The sequence below is a fragment of the Danio rerio genome, chromosome 17 (assembly GCF_049306965.1).
Source record: "Danio rerio strain Tuebingen ecotype United States chromosome 17, GRCz12tu, whole genome shotgun sequence".
Classification (NCBI taxonomy): Eukaryota; Metazoa; Chordata; class Actinopteri; order Cypriniformes; family Danionidae; genus Danio; species Danio rerio.
The window spans coordinates 1240845-1254652 of NC_133192.1; the positions used below are offsets into that span (position 1 = coordinate 1240845).

The 13808-nt window shown below is 37.0% G+C and overlaps 1 protein-coding gene across 5 annotated transcripts in view; it reads left to right on the top strand.

Moving 5' to 3' along the window:
• LOC100148950 (formin) overlaps positions 1 to 13808 on the top strand; it is a 170599-nt gene that overhangs the window by 74245 nt on the left and 82546 nt on the right. For all 5 annotated transcript variants that reach the window (XR_012393130.1, XR_012393131.1, XM_073927954.1 and 2 more), the window contains 3 exons: positions 1049 to 1166; positions 1246 to 1307; positions 11090 to 11185. Coding sequence is in view for 3 of the 5 variants with exons in the window: in XM_073927954.1 (XP_073784055.1) it covers positions 1049 to 1166; positions 1246 to 1307; positions 11090 to 11185 (276 nt within the window). In the remaining 2 variants the exon portion in view is untranslated. The remainder of the gene's footprint in view (positions 1 to 1048; positions 1167 to 1245; positions 1308 to 11089; positions 11186 to 13808) is intronic.

Consider the following 13808-nt stretch of genomic DNA (forward strand, 5'->3'; position numbering starts at 1 on the left):
TATATTGTGAGAAATATTATCGCAATATTCAACTGCAATATCACAGATTTCTCCAGTATCGTGCAGCTCTACTTTCCACTAAAGAATATAAGATCACCGAGGTCCATACTTCAGTAAATTTCTCATGAGCAAAAGTAAATATGTCAATGAAAGCTTGATGAAAATGCAAACATGCCTGACTCTTACTCTTAGGCTGAGTGAGTGAGCTCGTAATGGCAAAAGTGGCGCGTTAATAAGATAATCATTAAACAAGGAAGCACAATAATCTTTATCTGTATCAGAACTGCAGTATAATAACCTTTGTATAAAACTGAAAACAGGCACCTATTTTACCCCTTTTACAAGATGTAAGATTGGGGTTGGGCCGATAGACGATGCCATCATCCATCGGCAATGGCCAATAGACAGCACAATGCTGAGCCAGCATCGCCGATCCTCCGCCCCGACCCGTCGCAAACCCGCTCATGAAAAATACACACACTTTTAGAACGAAAATGATCCACATCCACACCGTGTTTTACCTAGCATTTCTGAACAGCCCTCCTGTCTGCTGAAAACACACATCACATGACCACACACACACACAGCCTCACACACCCATCCACACACTGTCATGCGCTCCTCTGAGCTCCAGAGAGCAGTGCACGTGGGACAGTTGATGAAGGATGTACTGCTGGATCGCGTCCCACTATAGTTGTTAAACGTGATATTCAGACATCCCAAGTCTTCCGGGAGTCTCTATGCATTTGCGGGACTCATAATGCCCGCGAACGAGTGATAATCTCCCGGAAACAGCGCGTCTCCCTCCCGGTCCTCACATAAGTCGCGCATCCTTCTCACCCCTGGATCCCTCCTCGCTCTTCACATGATGAGAAATGCAAATGAGCTGCTTTTCCCCACCCACCGTTCCCAAGTAGTTACTGTCCAGCACTGGTTATACAGTAGTTATGAAGTGCTAAATGCAGCTCATAACTAATGCAACTGTGGGATTTATTTATTCTCCTCTGGTTAACCTCTGCACATGCTCTGTCTGTGTGTTTGCACTCAGTCTGAAGTCACGTCTCCATCCGATGGCGAAGACCGAACGCCTGGACGTCTGCAGGCTGTCTGGCCTCCACCTAAAGAGGCCGCCGAGGAGAAGGTGGGACTGCGTTACACTGAAGCAGGTGAGATGATTTACTTATTACTGCTTATTATTATTGTATTTTATTTTACAATTTAGTGTATTGCTTTGTGTTTTGTCAGAGCATCAGGCCGCGCTCCTTCAGCTGAAGAGAGAGAGTAAAGAGGAGCTGGAGAAACTGCAGGTGAGTGGAAGAGCTGCAGTACTGACAGGAAACACTAGAGGTCATGAGAGACGCTATAATGAGTGTTCATACACTTGTGTTTTAGCTGCACTTCTGCACTGTAAAACATCTGTTAATGAACACTTTCTGTTTTTTGTGATTCCCAAGTGTTTATTTTGGGTTGTGAATTGCATTATGGGATGTTGATCTCTGCTCTGTTTACTTCTGTTGTTGTAAATTCAACTCTACAGTTTAATAAAGTGACATTTATTGACATTTTAGTAGTTTGTATTAATATAGTGTATAAGAAATAATATGTAGAGAAATAAGTGTGTGAAATAACAGAACATGCTGCAGTTTATTACTAGGTTTCTGTAGCGTAATGTACAACACCAACACAGAAAAATTAAGCACTGCAGACTATTACACACGAGCAGGAAAGACACTTTTACACACTTTACAAGGTTAAAAGTTGAAAGAAAGAAAGCTCAGGATCCCATAATGCAATTCAGAACCAGAAATAAACAGGGGGGGATAAAAACATGAATCATAAAATACGGAAAACTGCTAATTTACAGATATTATTTACAGTGTGACAGAAAACACTAGAGGTCATGAGAGACTCTATAATGCTGTTGTTCATACACTCGTGCTTCAGCAACATAATCAGAGGTTTAATAATGGTGGTGACATGTAGATGAACACGTATCCTTGTTTTAGTTAAATATAATAACATTGGCATTCAAACCATAAGGACTAACTTATATTGTTCAAAGTAAAATAATAATAAAAAAAATATATATATATAAACATACACTTACCGGCCATTTTATTAGGTACACCTGTCCAACTGCTTGTTAATGCAAATTTCTAATCAGCCAATCACATGACAGCAGCTCACTGCATTTAGGCATGTAGACATGATCAAGAGGATCTGCTGCAGTTCAGAGTGAGCATCAGAATGGGGAAGAAAGGGGATTTAAGAGACTTTGACCATCGTGGCATGGTTGTTGCTGCCAGACGGGCTGCTCTGAGTATTTCAGAAACTGCTGATCTACTGGGATTTTCACGCACAACCATCTCTAGGGTTTACAGAGAATGCTCCGACAAAGAGGAAATATCCAGTGAGCGGCAGTTCTGTGGGCGCAAATGCCTTGTTGATGCCAGAGGTCAGAGGAGAATGGCCAGACTGGTTCCAGCTGATAGAAAGGCGACAGTAACTCAAATAAGCACTCGTTACAACCGAGCTCTGCAGAAGAGCATCTCTGAACACACAACACGTCCAACCTTGAGGCGGATGGGCTACAGCAGCAGAAGACCATATATTTTTATATATATATATATATATATATATATATATATATATATATATATATATATATATATATATATAAAATAAAAGAATAAAATTATATCAGGAGGAAAAATAATTCTATATACAGCTGATGTCAGAATTATTCGCCCTCCTGTTAAATTGTAACTATTTCCTCCCAATTTCTGTTTAACAAAGATTTTTCCAACACATTTCTAATCAATAGTGTTAATAACTCATCTTTAATAACTAATTTTCTTTTCTCTTTGCCTTGATGACAGTAAATAATATTAGACTAGATATTCTTCAAGACACTAGAATTCAGCTTAAAGTGAGATGTAAAGGCTTCACTAGGGTAATTAGGGTAAAGTTAGGGTAATTAGGCAAGTTATTGTATAACAGTGGTTTATTCTGGAGACAATCCAACACTAATATTGCTGAAGGGGCGAATAATATTGACCTTAAAATGGCTCTAAAAACAATTAAAAACTGCTTTTATTCTAATCGAAATAAAACAAATCAGACTTTCTGCAGAAGAAGAAATATTTAAGGAAGTACTGTGAAAAATATTTTAAAAAGAATTTCATGGGCAAATTAAAATAAAAAAAAATAATAATTAAAATCTAAATTTAATAACACATACCCAGCAAAATTATTACAAATTAAAGAAAAAAACAAACAAACTATATAACTAAAATAAGATGAAAATAAACTATGTAGACATCTTTAAAAAACCAAAACTATTAACACAAACCCAGCTAAATAAGAAAAAAAAGCAAATTAAAAATCCAAAAAAATTAATATAAAAAATAAATGAATAAAAAGATTAAAGATTATAAATTAAAAATATAAGTAAAATCTGATGTTAATGTCAGATTTGTCAGATTTAGTGTTGCTGTTGTAGCTGCACATCTCTCAGCTTCACCCAGTGTTCTGTTTTCTTCCGCTGTCAGTTTAGCACTAAATGCAGATTTATTTGAAGACTTTAATGTGAGATATGAGGATGTCTCTGGACAGTATGAGGTTTTATCATTTCTGAAAGCAGATATTAAACAGCGCAGACGGATGCTGTGGAAAATCAGTGACGTAGAAGCGCTGCGGTTTTACGAGTGTTTTAATGCTCAACATTCAGCACTTCTGCTCCGGCTCACTGACGACGAACACCACAGTATATTTCATTTTCAGGAGCGCAATTAACTAAAACTCTGTGTATTATTCATTCTTTCTTTCTGTTTTTGTGCACAAATATCTAAACATTCCCAAATCAAGATTTACTAGAGAAGCATAACGACTGAATATGCACTGTAAAAAAGATTTATATTCATATATACAGTTGAAGTCTGAATTATTTGCCCTCCTGTATATTTTCCCACTAGTTTCTGTTTAATCAAGAGCAGATTTCTTCAACACATTTCTACACATGACAGTGTTAATAACTCATCTCTGATAACTGATTTATTTTCTCTTTGCTATAATGACAGCACACAATACTAGACTAGATATTCTTTAAGACACTAGTAATCAGCTTAAAGTGACATTTGAAGGCTTAACTAGGTTAATTAGACTAGTTAGGGTAAATTAATTTAGCCAATTTGGCAAGTTTTTTCAATGCATAGAAAAATTATATGATCAAAAAATCATGACAACATATGATTTTTGACTGTTGTAGCTTCTGTAATGATTCAGCGGAGTGATATGGAGCTGTAATGCGCTCAAAATCTGTTGGAACTACTTTAAGCGTGCGTTTATCTGACAATAACCAAAGACCCTTTGATTAGAGCTGTAATCGGGCCATAAAAGTTAGGGCCGATAGGGTCCGAGCCCGACAGAATTCGGTACAATTTGATTGACAGCTTTTTAAAAGCCCGAACCCGATTACAGCCCGACATTATTCAAATGAGTCGCTTATATGTGTTATAGCATAATTTATTCATAACAAACGTAGGCCACAGGCCACTTGGAAGTAGGAACAAAGAAATAAAATAAGTCCTCTAGGTTATTAGAGGAATCAAGCATTCAACAGACCTGCGATATAACAAGAATTTAATCAATTAATTATTTTAAATCTATTTTAATGTTATGAATATATGTTTTCATTTCACATTTTAATAATTTATAATTATATTTAATTTATTAAATTGTATTAATTTTATTCATGCCATTTTATTACATTTTTAGCCTAAAACGGTGAAATACATTATCATGAAGCAGCTTTTTATTTATAATATATTAGAAATGCGTGAATATAACTAAATTTCTCAAAACCTGCTGACACTACTTTAGCTTTGCAATAATATATTATGTTTGAAATACTATATTAGAAATACATTATTATAATTTAAATTGCTCAAAACCTGCCGGAACTACTTTAGCTGTGCATTAATATTTTTAAATACTATATTAGAAAAATATTATAGATATACATTAATATAATTAAAAATGCTCAAAACCTGTCTGAACTACTTTAGCTGTGCATTAATACATTAAAATACTATGTTTGAAATAATATATTAGAAATACATTTATATAATTTAGGTTGCTCAAAACCTGCCGGAACTACTTTAGCTGTGCATTAATATATTATGTTTGAAATACTATGTAAGAAATAATATATTAGGAATACATTGATCTAATTAAAATTTCTCATAACCTGCTGGAACTACTTAAGCTGTGCATTAATATATTATTATGTTAGAAATACTATATTAGAAATACATTTCAATTTTAATTGCTCAAAACCTGTCGGAACTACTTCAGCTGTGCACTAATTTTTTTAAATACTAAATTAGAAAAATACTATAGATATACATTACATATAATTTAAATTGCTCAAAATCTGCCTAAACTACTTTAGCTGTGCATTAATATATTATGTTTGAAATACTATATTAGAAATAATATATTAAAAATACATTGATCTTATTTAAATTTCTCAAAACCTGCCGGAACTACCTTAGATGTGCATTGATATATTTAAATACTATATTAGAAATAATATTATTGATATACATTTATATAATTTAAGTAGCTCAAAACCTGCCGGAACTACTTTAGCTGTGCAATAATACATTTAAATACTATATTAAAAAATTATATTATAGATATACATTAATATAATTTAAATTTCTCAAAACCTGCCGGAACTACTTTAGCTGTGCAATAATACATTTAAATACTATATTAAAAAATTATATTATACATATACATTAATATAATTTAAATTTCTCATGACCTGCTGGAACTACTTTAGCTGTGTATTAATATATTATGTTAGACATACTATATTAGAAGTACATTGATATAATTTAAATTGCTCAAAACCTGCCAGAATTACTTTACTGTGCATTAATATATTATGTTATAAATACTTTATTAGAAATACATTATTATACCTTAAATTGCTCAGAACCTGCCAGATCTACTTTAGCTGTGCATTTATCTGAAAACAACGACACACCTTAGAATGCTCATCCACCAATCAGAATGAAGCATTCAGCAGCCCTGCAGTATAAATGAAATCATTGAAATACTTTGAATTATGGACATGAAGAACATCATTTTTTTTTTGCACCGCCATTGTTTTGCTAGCACACATGCAGGTTTATGCGTTGGCAGTGTTTGATGCGGTGACCTCTGACTGTAAACAGTGTTTTTGAGAGCGTGAAGAAGCTGTGATGTGCTGATGGACTCCAGATGCTCCTGCATATGAAATAAGACGATGGTTTACTGTCTCTGTAAAGCTGCGGTCGGAGCTGTCGCTTATGCTCAGGAAAACTCTACATTATTTCTGCCTGCGCAATAAGACCATGTCTGTGGCTGAAATAAGTGTAGACATGTGATTTGGTGCTGCTTTTTTTGTGTTTGTCATTTTAAATGCACTCATTTAATGCTTTTTTTGGGACAATACTGGGGCTTTGCTTTCTATTTTTGTGCAAAAGCACTCTAAGTTTATAATTAATAGCAAGTGATTTTCCTTTTATTATTACAGAATTTTATTATTACTGAGATCAGAACACATTTCACATGGCATGATTTGAGTCGGCAGATATTTAACATGCCAAATATCTCACGGGTGTCTGCGATTCTCTCTGATGTCGTCTTTGATAGTTCATAATGTCTGTTATTTGCATTGTTACTCACCTGAATGAGCACAGATTTGCCTGTGATTTCAGGCATTTGTCTGCGATTTCTCAAAAACTGTCAGCGAGTTAAAATCAGAGCTAAAATGATGCAGTCTGAACGCAGCATTAGAGTGCTCATTGCCAGTTAGAATCAATTCAACAGACCTGTGATATAACAAGAATTTAATTACATAATTAATTATTTTAAATCTATTTTAATGTTATGAATATATGTTGTCATTTCACATTTTAATAATTTATTATTATATTTTATTTTATTAAATTTTATAAATTTTATTAATGCCATTTCATTAAATTTCCAGCCTAAAACAGTGAATTACATTATCATGAACCAGCTTTATATTCATAATATTTTAGAAATAAATTGATATAATTTAAATTGCTCAAAACCTGCCGGAACTACTTTAGCTTTGCATTAAAATATTAGAAATGCTATATTAGAAGTACATTGCTATAACTTAAATTGCTGTGCATTAATATGCTATGCTTAAAATACTATATTAGCAGTACTATATTAGGAATACATTGATATCATTTAAATTGCTCAAAGCCTGCCGGAACTACTTTAGCTGACATTTCAAGAGAATTCAGTATTTCATTGCTATTGTTAAAGTCAATATTATTAAAGTTAATAAACAAAGCAAAACATTAACAAGCTAATTAATAAACAATACAAAACAAAAACCTTTCAGAAACATTGATGTACTGATGTGTATGTGCAGTTCATGAATAGCAAGTGATTTTTCCTTTTTATCATTACAGCCTTTTTAAAACAAGACTTGTGTAAAATGCTGAAATGGATTTCGTCCTTGTTTTTTCTCATTAACTCAATTTTTTTTTAGAAAACTTCCTTGCTTTAATATCAATCTTTACACCTAAAGTGAATGTTTTTTGTTTTAAAAAAGGACAAACTGCTAAGGGAGAAAGTAAAGTTAGGCATGAGATTCAGTCATTCATTCATTTTCTTTTCGGCGTAGTTCCTTTATTAATCTGGAGTCACCACAGCGGAATGAACCGCCAAATTTTCCGGCATTTTTTACACAGCGGATGCCCTTCCAGCTGCAACCCAACACTGGGAAACACCCATACACTTTTGCATTCACACTTATACACTATGGCCAATTTATCTTATTCGATTCCCCTATAGCACATGTGTTTGGACTGTGGGGGAAACCGGAGCACCCGGAGGAAACCCACGCCAACATGGGAGAACATGCAAACTCCACACAGAAATGCCAACTGACCCAGCCGGGGCTCGACCCAGAGACCTTCTTGCTGTGAGGCGATCGTGTGTCCCACCGTGGCGCCCCCTATATATATATATATATATACATACACACACAACAGTTCTGTCTGGTTTCTGAATCTGACTGGCTGATAGTCGTGAGATATGCTGCTATAACAGCACTGGACCAGCCTCTTCACCCTTCACCTTTGTATTACTCCGCCCACATACAGCAATAAGAGGACACTTTACAGTTTGACAAATATTCCTGCTGTTAGGCAACATCATGTACTTTTGAGGCTTTTTTAGTGGAGAATGTAGTTGTTTAGATTGCAGCTATGCGGTTCATTTTTAAGCAGTGCCTATTTTTAAATATTTATAATTTCTGAAAGACGTCCATTAGCCAAAGACTGTTGACGTTGTCTATCCACAAGATTGCAGCAGGACCACATAATAAGCCCTTCTTAGAAGATTAAAACTGTGTTTTGTAACTACAGCTGATCAAATCATTAATAAGCTGGTTAGTGATATGAGTCGATCTCTCTCTCTTGTATAGATTGCAACTGTGCAGTTTATTTATAAGGACAGTGCCTATTTTAATACAGCTACTTTCCTAACCCGGTTCTCAACAGTGTTATTCAGAGACCTCATCTCGAACACCCCCTCCTTATCGCAAACACAACAGCAGTCTGGTAGTGATTGCGTTGCATTTTTCAGGGTTAATTATTTTGATATCCCGATTACAACAGAGAAATACTGTAGACCGTAACACTGTAAGAAGATATCTCTGTGGACGGAGGGCATTCATGTCAAGTTCAGCCTTATAATCTTAAAATGTGAGCAAAATCAGCTGTTTTGTCATCACTTCAGACATTACGCTAGAGAATCATTCAAACACTAGCTCTACAGTGATGTTAGTGAATGAGTAACGGCTTCTGCTGTTCTGATGTCAGCTGCAGATGTGAATGGATGGCGTAAAAAAGTAGTTCCTAACACAAAAGGGTTTTTAGACTCTGTGTTTGATTTTCTTTTTATATACACAACTGTACCGTCAAACTGTTGTATAAACGCAATATCACACGAGTAGCCTGCAGCCTCGTGCCAACGCATGCCTCCCACCAGGTCTGATATACAGCCATATCGCACTGTTACTCATGTGATATTGCTTGTGTGTGTGTGTGTGTGTGTGTGTGTGTGTGTGTGTGTGTATAAATAATATTTAAGTCTTAAGTAAAAAATTTATTAAAAATAATATAAAACAAAACGTAATTTTTATATATGAGCAGTATCACACTCAGTATTAGTGTGATATGGCTTTAAAGCAGTATCAGTGCGATATGGCACTGGTGGGAGGAGTGTGTGGGCTTAGTTTCCCACCAGTGACGATATACAGTCATTTTGCACTGCTACCCATGTGATATTGTGTTTATAAAACAGTTTGACGGCACAATCGTCAATATAAACAAGAAAATCAAACATAGAGAGCCTCAAAAACCCTTTTGTATGAGGAACTACTTTTCTCTGCCATTTATTAAAATCTGCAGCTGACATCAGAACAGCAGAAACCGCTGCTACTTCTGCAACATCACTGTAGAGTTAGTGTTTGAATGATCCTCTAGCGTAATGTCTAAAGCAACCCAGGCTCCTTCTGAAAACGTAGTCCAGCGGACATTTCTGGAGACCGCGAAATACGTCCCGGGAGGTACGTATGGCTGCATAACATTTTTTTAAGCGAACGCTACGGGGCGGTGTGACGTTGTTCCCTTTCGCGCTTGCCAGCTGACCGCTTACCTCCGTGTGGAGGGCTTTACCGCTGCAGTCAGTTTGTCCGGTTAGCTCATCGTGTGCGTCGGCGGACTTCAGATGGAGAGAGGAGGAGTTGACAAAGGCGTGCGGGTTCGAGTCTGGGGAAGAGCGGTTCCAGAAACCAGGTAAGACAAAAACAGAATCCAAAAAATAAAGCGAACGAGTTCACAACAGGGTGAGAACACGGTAAAATCCGAAAAACAGACGAGAGTTTTTCTTTTTTCTAAACGGCTTTTCTAAATTGTTGCTCGGGTTTAGAGAAGTAAGCGGGCGGGCAGGTCAATCCGTAAACCTGGTTGGGTTCAGGCAAGAGGAGGGTGGGTCAGCCGATTGGCCGGTCAATCATTCGGTCATTCAGACAGCGGCCTCTGGACTACGTTTTCAGAATGGGCCTGGGTTGGTCTAAAGTGATGACAAATCTGGTGATTTTGCAAACATTATGAGCCTCAACGTTATGAAATGTCATCTGTCTACGGAGATTTCCCAGTATCTTTCTGTTGCAATCGGGATTTCACAATAATTAACTCAGAAAAAGCAAAAGCAAAGAAAACACTTCCAGATTACTATGGTATAAATACAGCACTACAACATACATAAGAGAGAGATCGACTTAGAATGTCACTTACCTGTTTTATAATGATTTGATCAGCTGTAGTTTAAAAGTATAATGAGAAAATGCTGTTTTCCTCCCCTAAAGACTTATTATGCGGTCTCTGTTGCCATCTTGTGGCAGAACATCAGCCGTTTTTGCTCTGCTCAGTAGGACAGGCTAGTGACTGCCGACACACTGAATCTCTGAAATTATAAACATTTAAAATAGGCACTATCCTTAGAAATAAACTTTATCTAAATGAAATACTTCTATAATTTATGTGATAAATACATATAATATTTGTCATACGTGTCATAAAGTTTAATGCAAGCCAAATCAAATCAATTTACATTGGTCGAGCCCCCATATGTTACACGTGGCTTAAAGATGTAACATTAAAGTAGAAATAAAGTCAAAAATAATATTTATTCTAACCCAAATGAAAAAAACATAATTAAAACATCAGTATCAGTATGTGCAATCAATGCAAGTGAATGGATGTGGCAAGTGTTGTCAGCGCTAGTGTATGGATGCAAAACAAAACATTAAGCCCGAGTTGGAGCACAGCAAATCAAAACAATGCAGTCCTAACAAGGTTTATTTAACTATATATGTTTGAATTCATGCATCAGAAATGTTTTTATTGTTTCAGTTTGAATGAACAGCAACCATGAGCTTTGCATTGCTTATCTAATAACATGTCTTTTTATGTGTGTATGGATGCAGGCAGATTTCGAGCTGCGGATCTTCCAGGTGCGAGGGGAGCATGCGGAGACCGTGTCCCGCCTGGAGAGCATCATCAGCGGGATGCAGCAGCAGCAGGTCAGGGTGTCCGCTGGCTCTTAAAAAGCATTAAAAGATGATAAATCAATTTAGAGAAATTTACGGCCCTTTAGAACTATTATAAAGTCTTAAATTCTGTTTTAAAGAGACCTTATTTTGCATTAAAAAGGTCCCATTTTGATATTAGGGGTCTCCAACAACATGCAAGGTCAAAAAACACTTTCATTGTCTTATAATCTGCATTTATCTTTACCTGATTATCCCAGCGACTCCCATATGATTTGTTCAGCGATTCATTTGTTCCCAAACCCCACCTTAGCGTGAAGCTAATTTGCGCTAATTGGTCCGATGAACCAGTCTGTTGCGATTAATCGACTGCGTTGAGCACGAGACAGACAGAAGTGCCCACCACAGCTACAGTATACAGCCCAATGCAGGAATGCAATAAAGCAATCTAGTTCAACACCAGCATAAGCACGATTCGTATATCATAGTGCGACCTTCCACTGCACACAACGAGCGACAGACCAGAAGTCATTCATTTCCAATGGAGAGCAGCCCGGAAACTGGGTGGAGTTCTGATCATCTCCGTGTGTGGAAACTTTAGATCCGGTTTGAGCTGCGGATCCATTAAAATATTTAAACTTCTGCAACTGTGGATGTGAGGTATTCCAGTATTGTCCAATCAGGTCTGTGTGTGCGAGATGAGAATTATTAGTAGTTTTGTTTGTTATGTCTGTCACTATTTGAATCAGAATGGTGAGCTATTCCTGGGCAGAGCGAAGCCAGAGGAAACTCTGGTGGAGGCTCACAGCGGTCCGGATGTGCAAATCGGTCATCTGACCTGGGTATAGGAGTGAAAGACTAATCGAACCATCTAGTAACTGGTTCCCTCTGAAGTTTCCCTCAGGATAGGTGGCACTGCCATGCAGTTTTATACAGTAAAGTGAATGACTAAATGGGTAAGAAGCCTGGCTCGCTGGCTTTTTTTGTAAACTGAAGCTGGCTTCTGCTGATGAAACTGCAAACTATCTTTGCAGATAGTAATGTAGACATTCCCCATAGCTGAATCTCTATCTGTCAGTGATCATCATCTTCAGTCATGATCAGTCCCGTGATGCCCCGCGTCTCTGCTAGTGTCTGAAGGGAAAGCGCGTTCACATTTTACCAGAACTGGAAGTACATATTTGGTGATGCACCGTATCGACGTCAATGCGATCAAACAAAAGATCCGAACCCAACTCAATTTATTAATTCGACTCTGAGTCGACTATTTCGCTAAAGAATCAATAGTTTTAAACATGCAGTACTTTTAGATTCATCCAGAACCTCAGCTGGATGATTTCATTCACTTAGTGCTGTATTACACACTGCATGAAGATCATTTTCAATAACCCACAATAGGGGCTCTTTAAACTATATTACATTTAGTATCATTTTTGATTATGTAATATATAGTTGTATGCTAAAGTTTACCTGAATTTAATCTGCAAATATTAAGATGCTGTGTAGTTTATGAAATCCATAAAGTTCAGCTAGATTTGAGATCACGCTGCTGTGTTTACTGCAGTAATGAAGGCAACACTGTTATTCCTGCTGTTGTGTAGGCGCCACCTACTGGAAGAGAGTGAATTAGCATTTTTATAAATTGTATGAGGCAGTGGCGCAGTGGGTAGCACGTTCGCCTCACAGCAAGAAGGTCGCTGGTTCGAACCTCGGTTCAGTTGGCGTTTCTGTGTAGAGTTTGCATGTTCTCCCTGCCTTTGTGTAAGTTTCCTCTGGGTGCTCCGGTTTCCCCCACAGTCCAAAGACATGTGGTACAGGTGAATTGGGTAGGCTAAATTGTCCGTAGTGTATGTGTGTGTGTGAATGTTTCCCAGAGATGGGTTGTGACTGTAAGGGCATCCTCTGCGTAAAAAACTTGCAGGATAAGTTGGCGGTTCATTCCGCTGTGGCAACCCCGGATTAATAAAGGAATTAAGCCGACAAGAAAATGAATGAATAAATTGTATAAATGATGTTTCAGTTAGGTGGTGTGCATATTTATCAGTTTTTTGTTATTCTGAGGGCTGTCTAAGGCCCCCTTTACACTAATGCGGTTTCACTTTAAAGCACATAAGTTTTTCTACAGTTACGCCTTCCATCCACACTTCGCCGGAGTTTTTGAGCGCCAAAAACAGAGCGTTTTGGAAACGCTGGAGAGGTCGTTTTCATCCCAAAACGCTGCTGCTCCGTCTCAGTGTGGATGGGGGAAAACTGAGACATCTGAAAACGAAGGCGGGGCTGCAGACATTCTCCTCTCTGATTGGGGCTTTTCCTCAATATTAAGTAGCCTACACACAGTTCAGTGCAGCATCCTGTCCGTGTAAGTTCAGACTTCGCATTGATATGGAAAACAAACTCCCGAGTGTACTTTATAAAGTCATTCACATCACGTTGGCTATGCTGTTTCACTTTCTAACAATAAAATTAAAACATGATGAGGAACTGCCTGTTTTCATTTTGATATTAACAACTAAACAGACATCAAAAATGTTGAGGCGTCGTGTAGCTGCTTAATATGAGCGTCATCTTCATGCATATTTATAACCAAACGGAGCCTATAACATCACTGCCTCCTTTCGTTTTTATTGAAAATACGAAACACACCCTCTCTTTCACT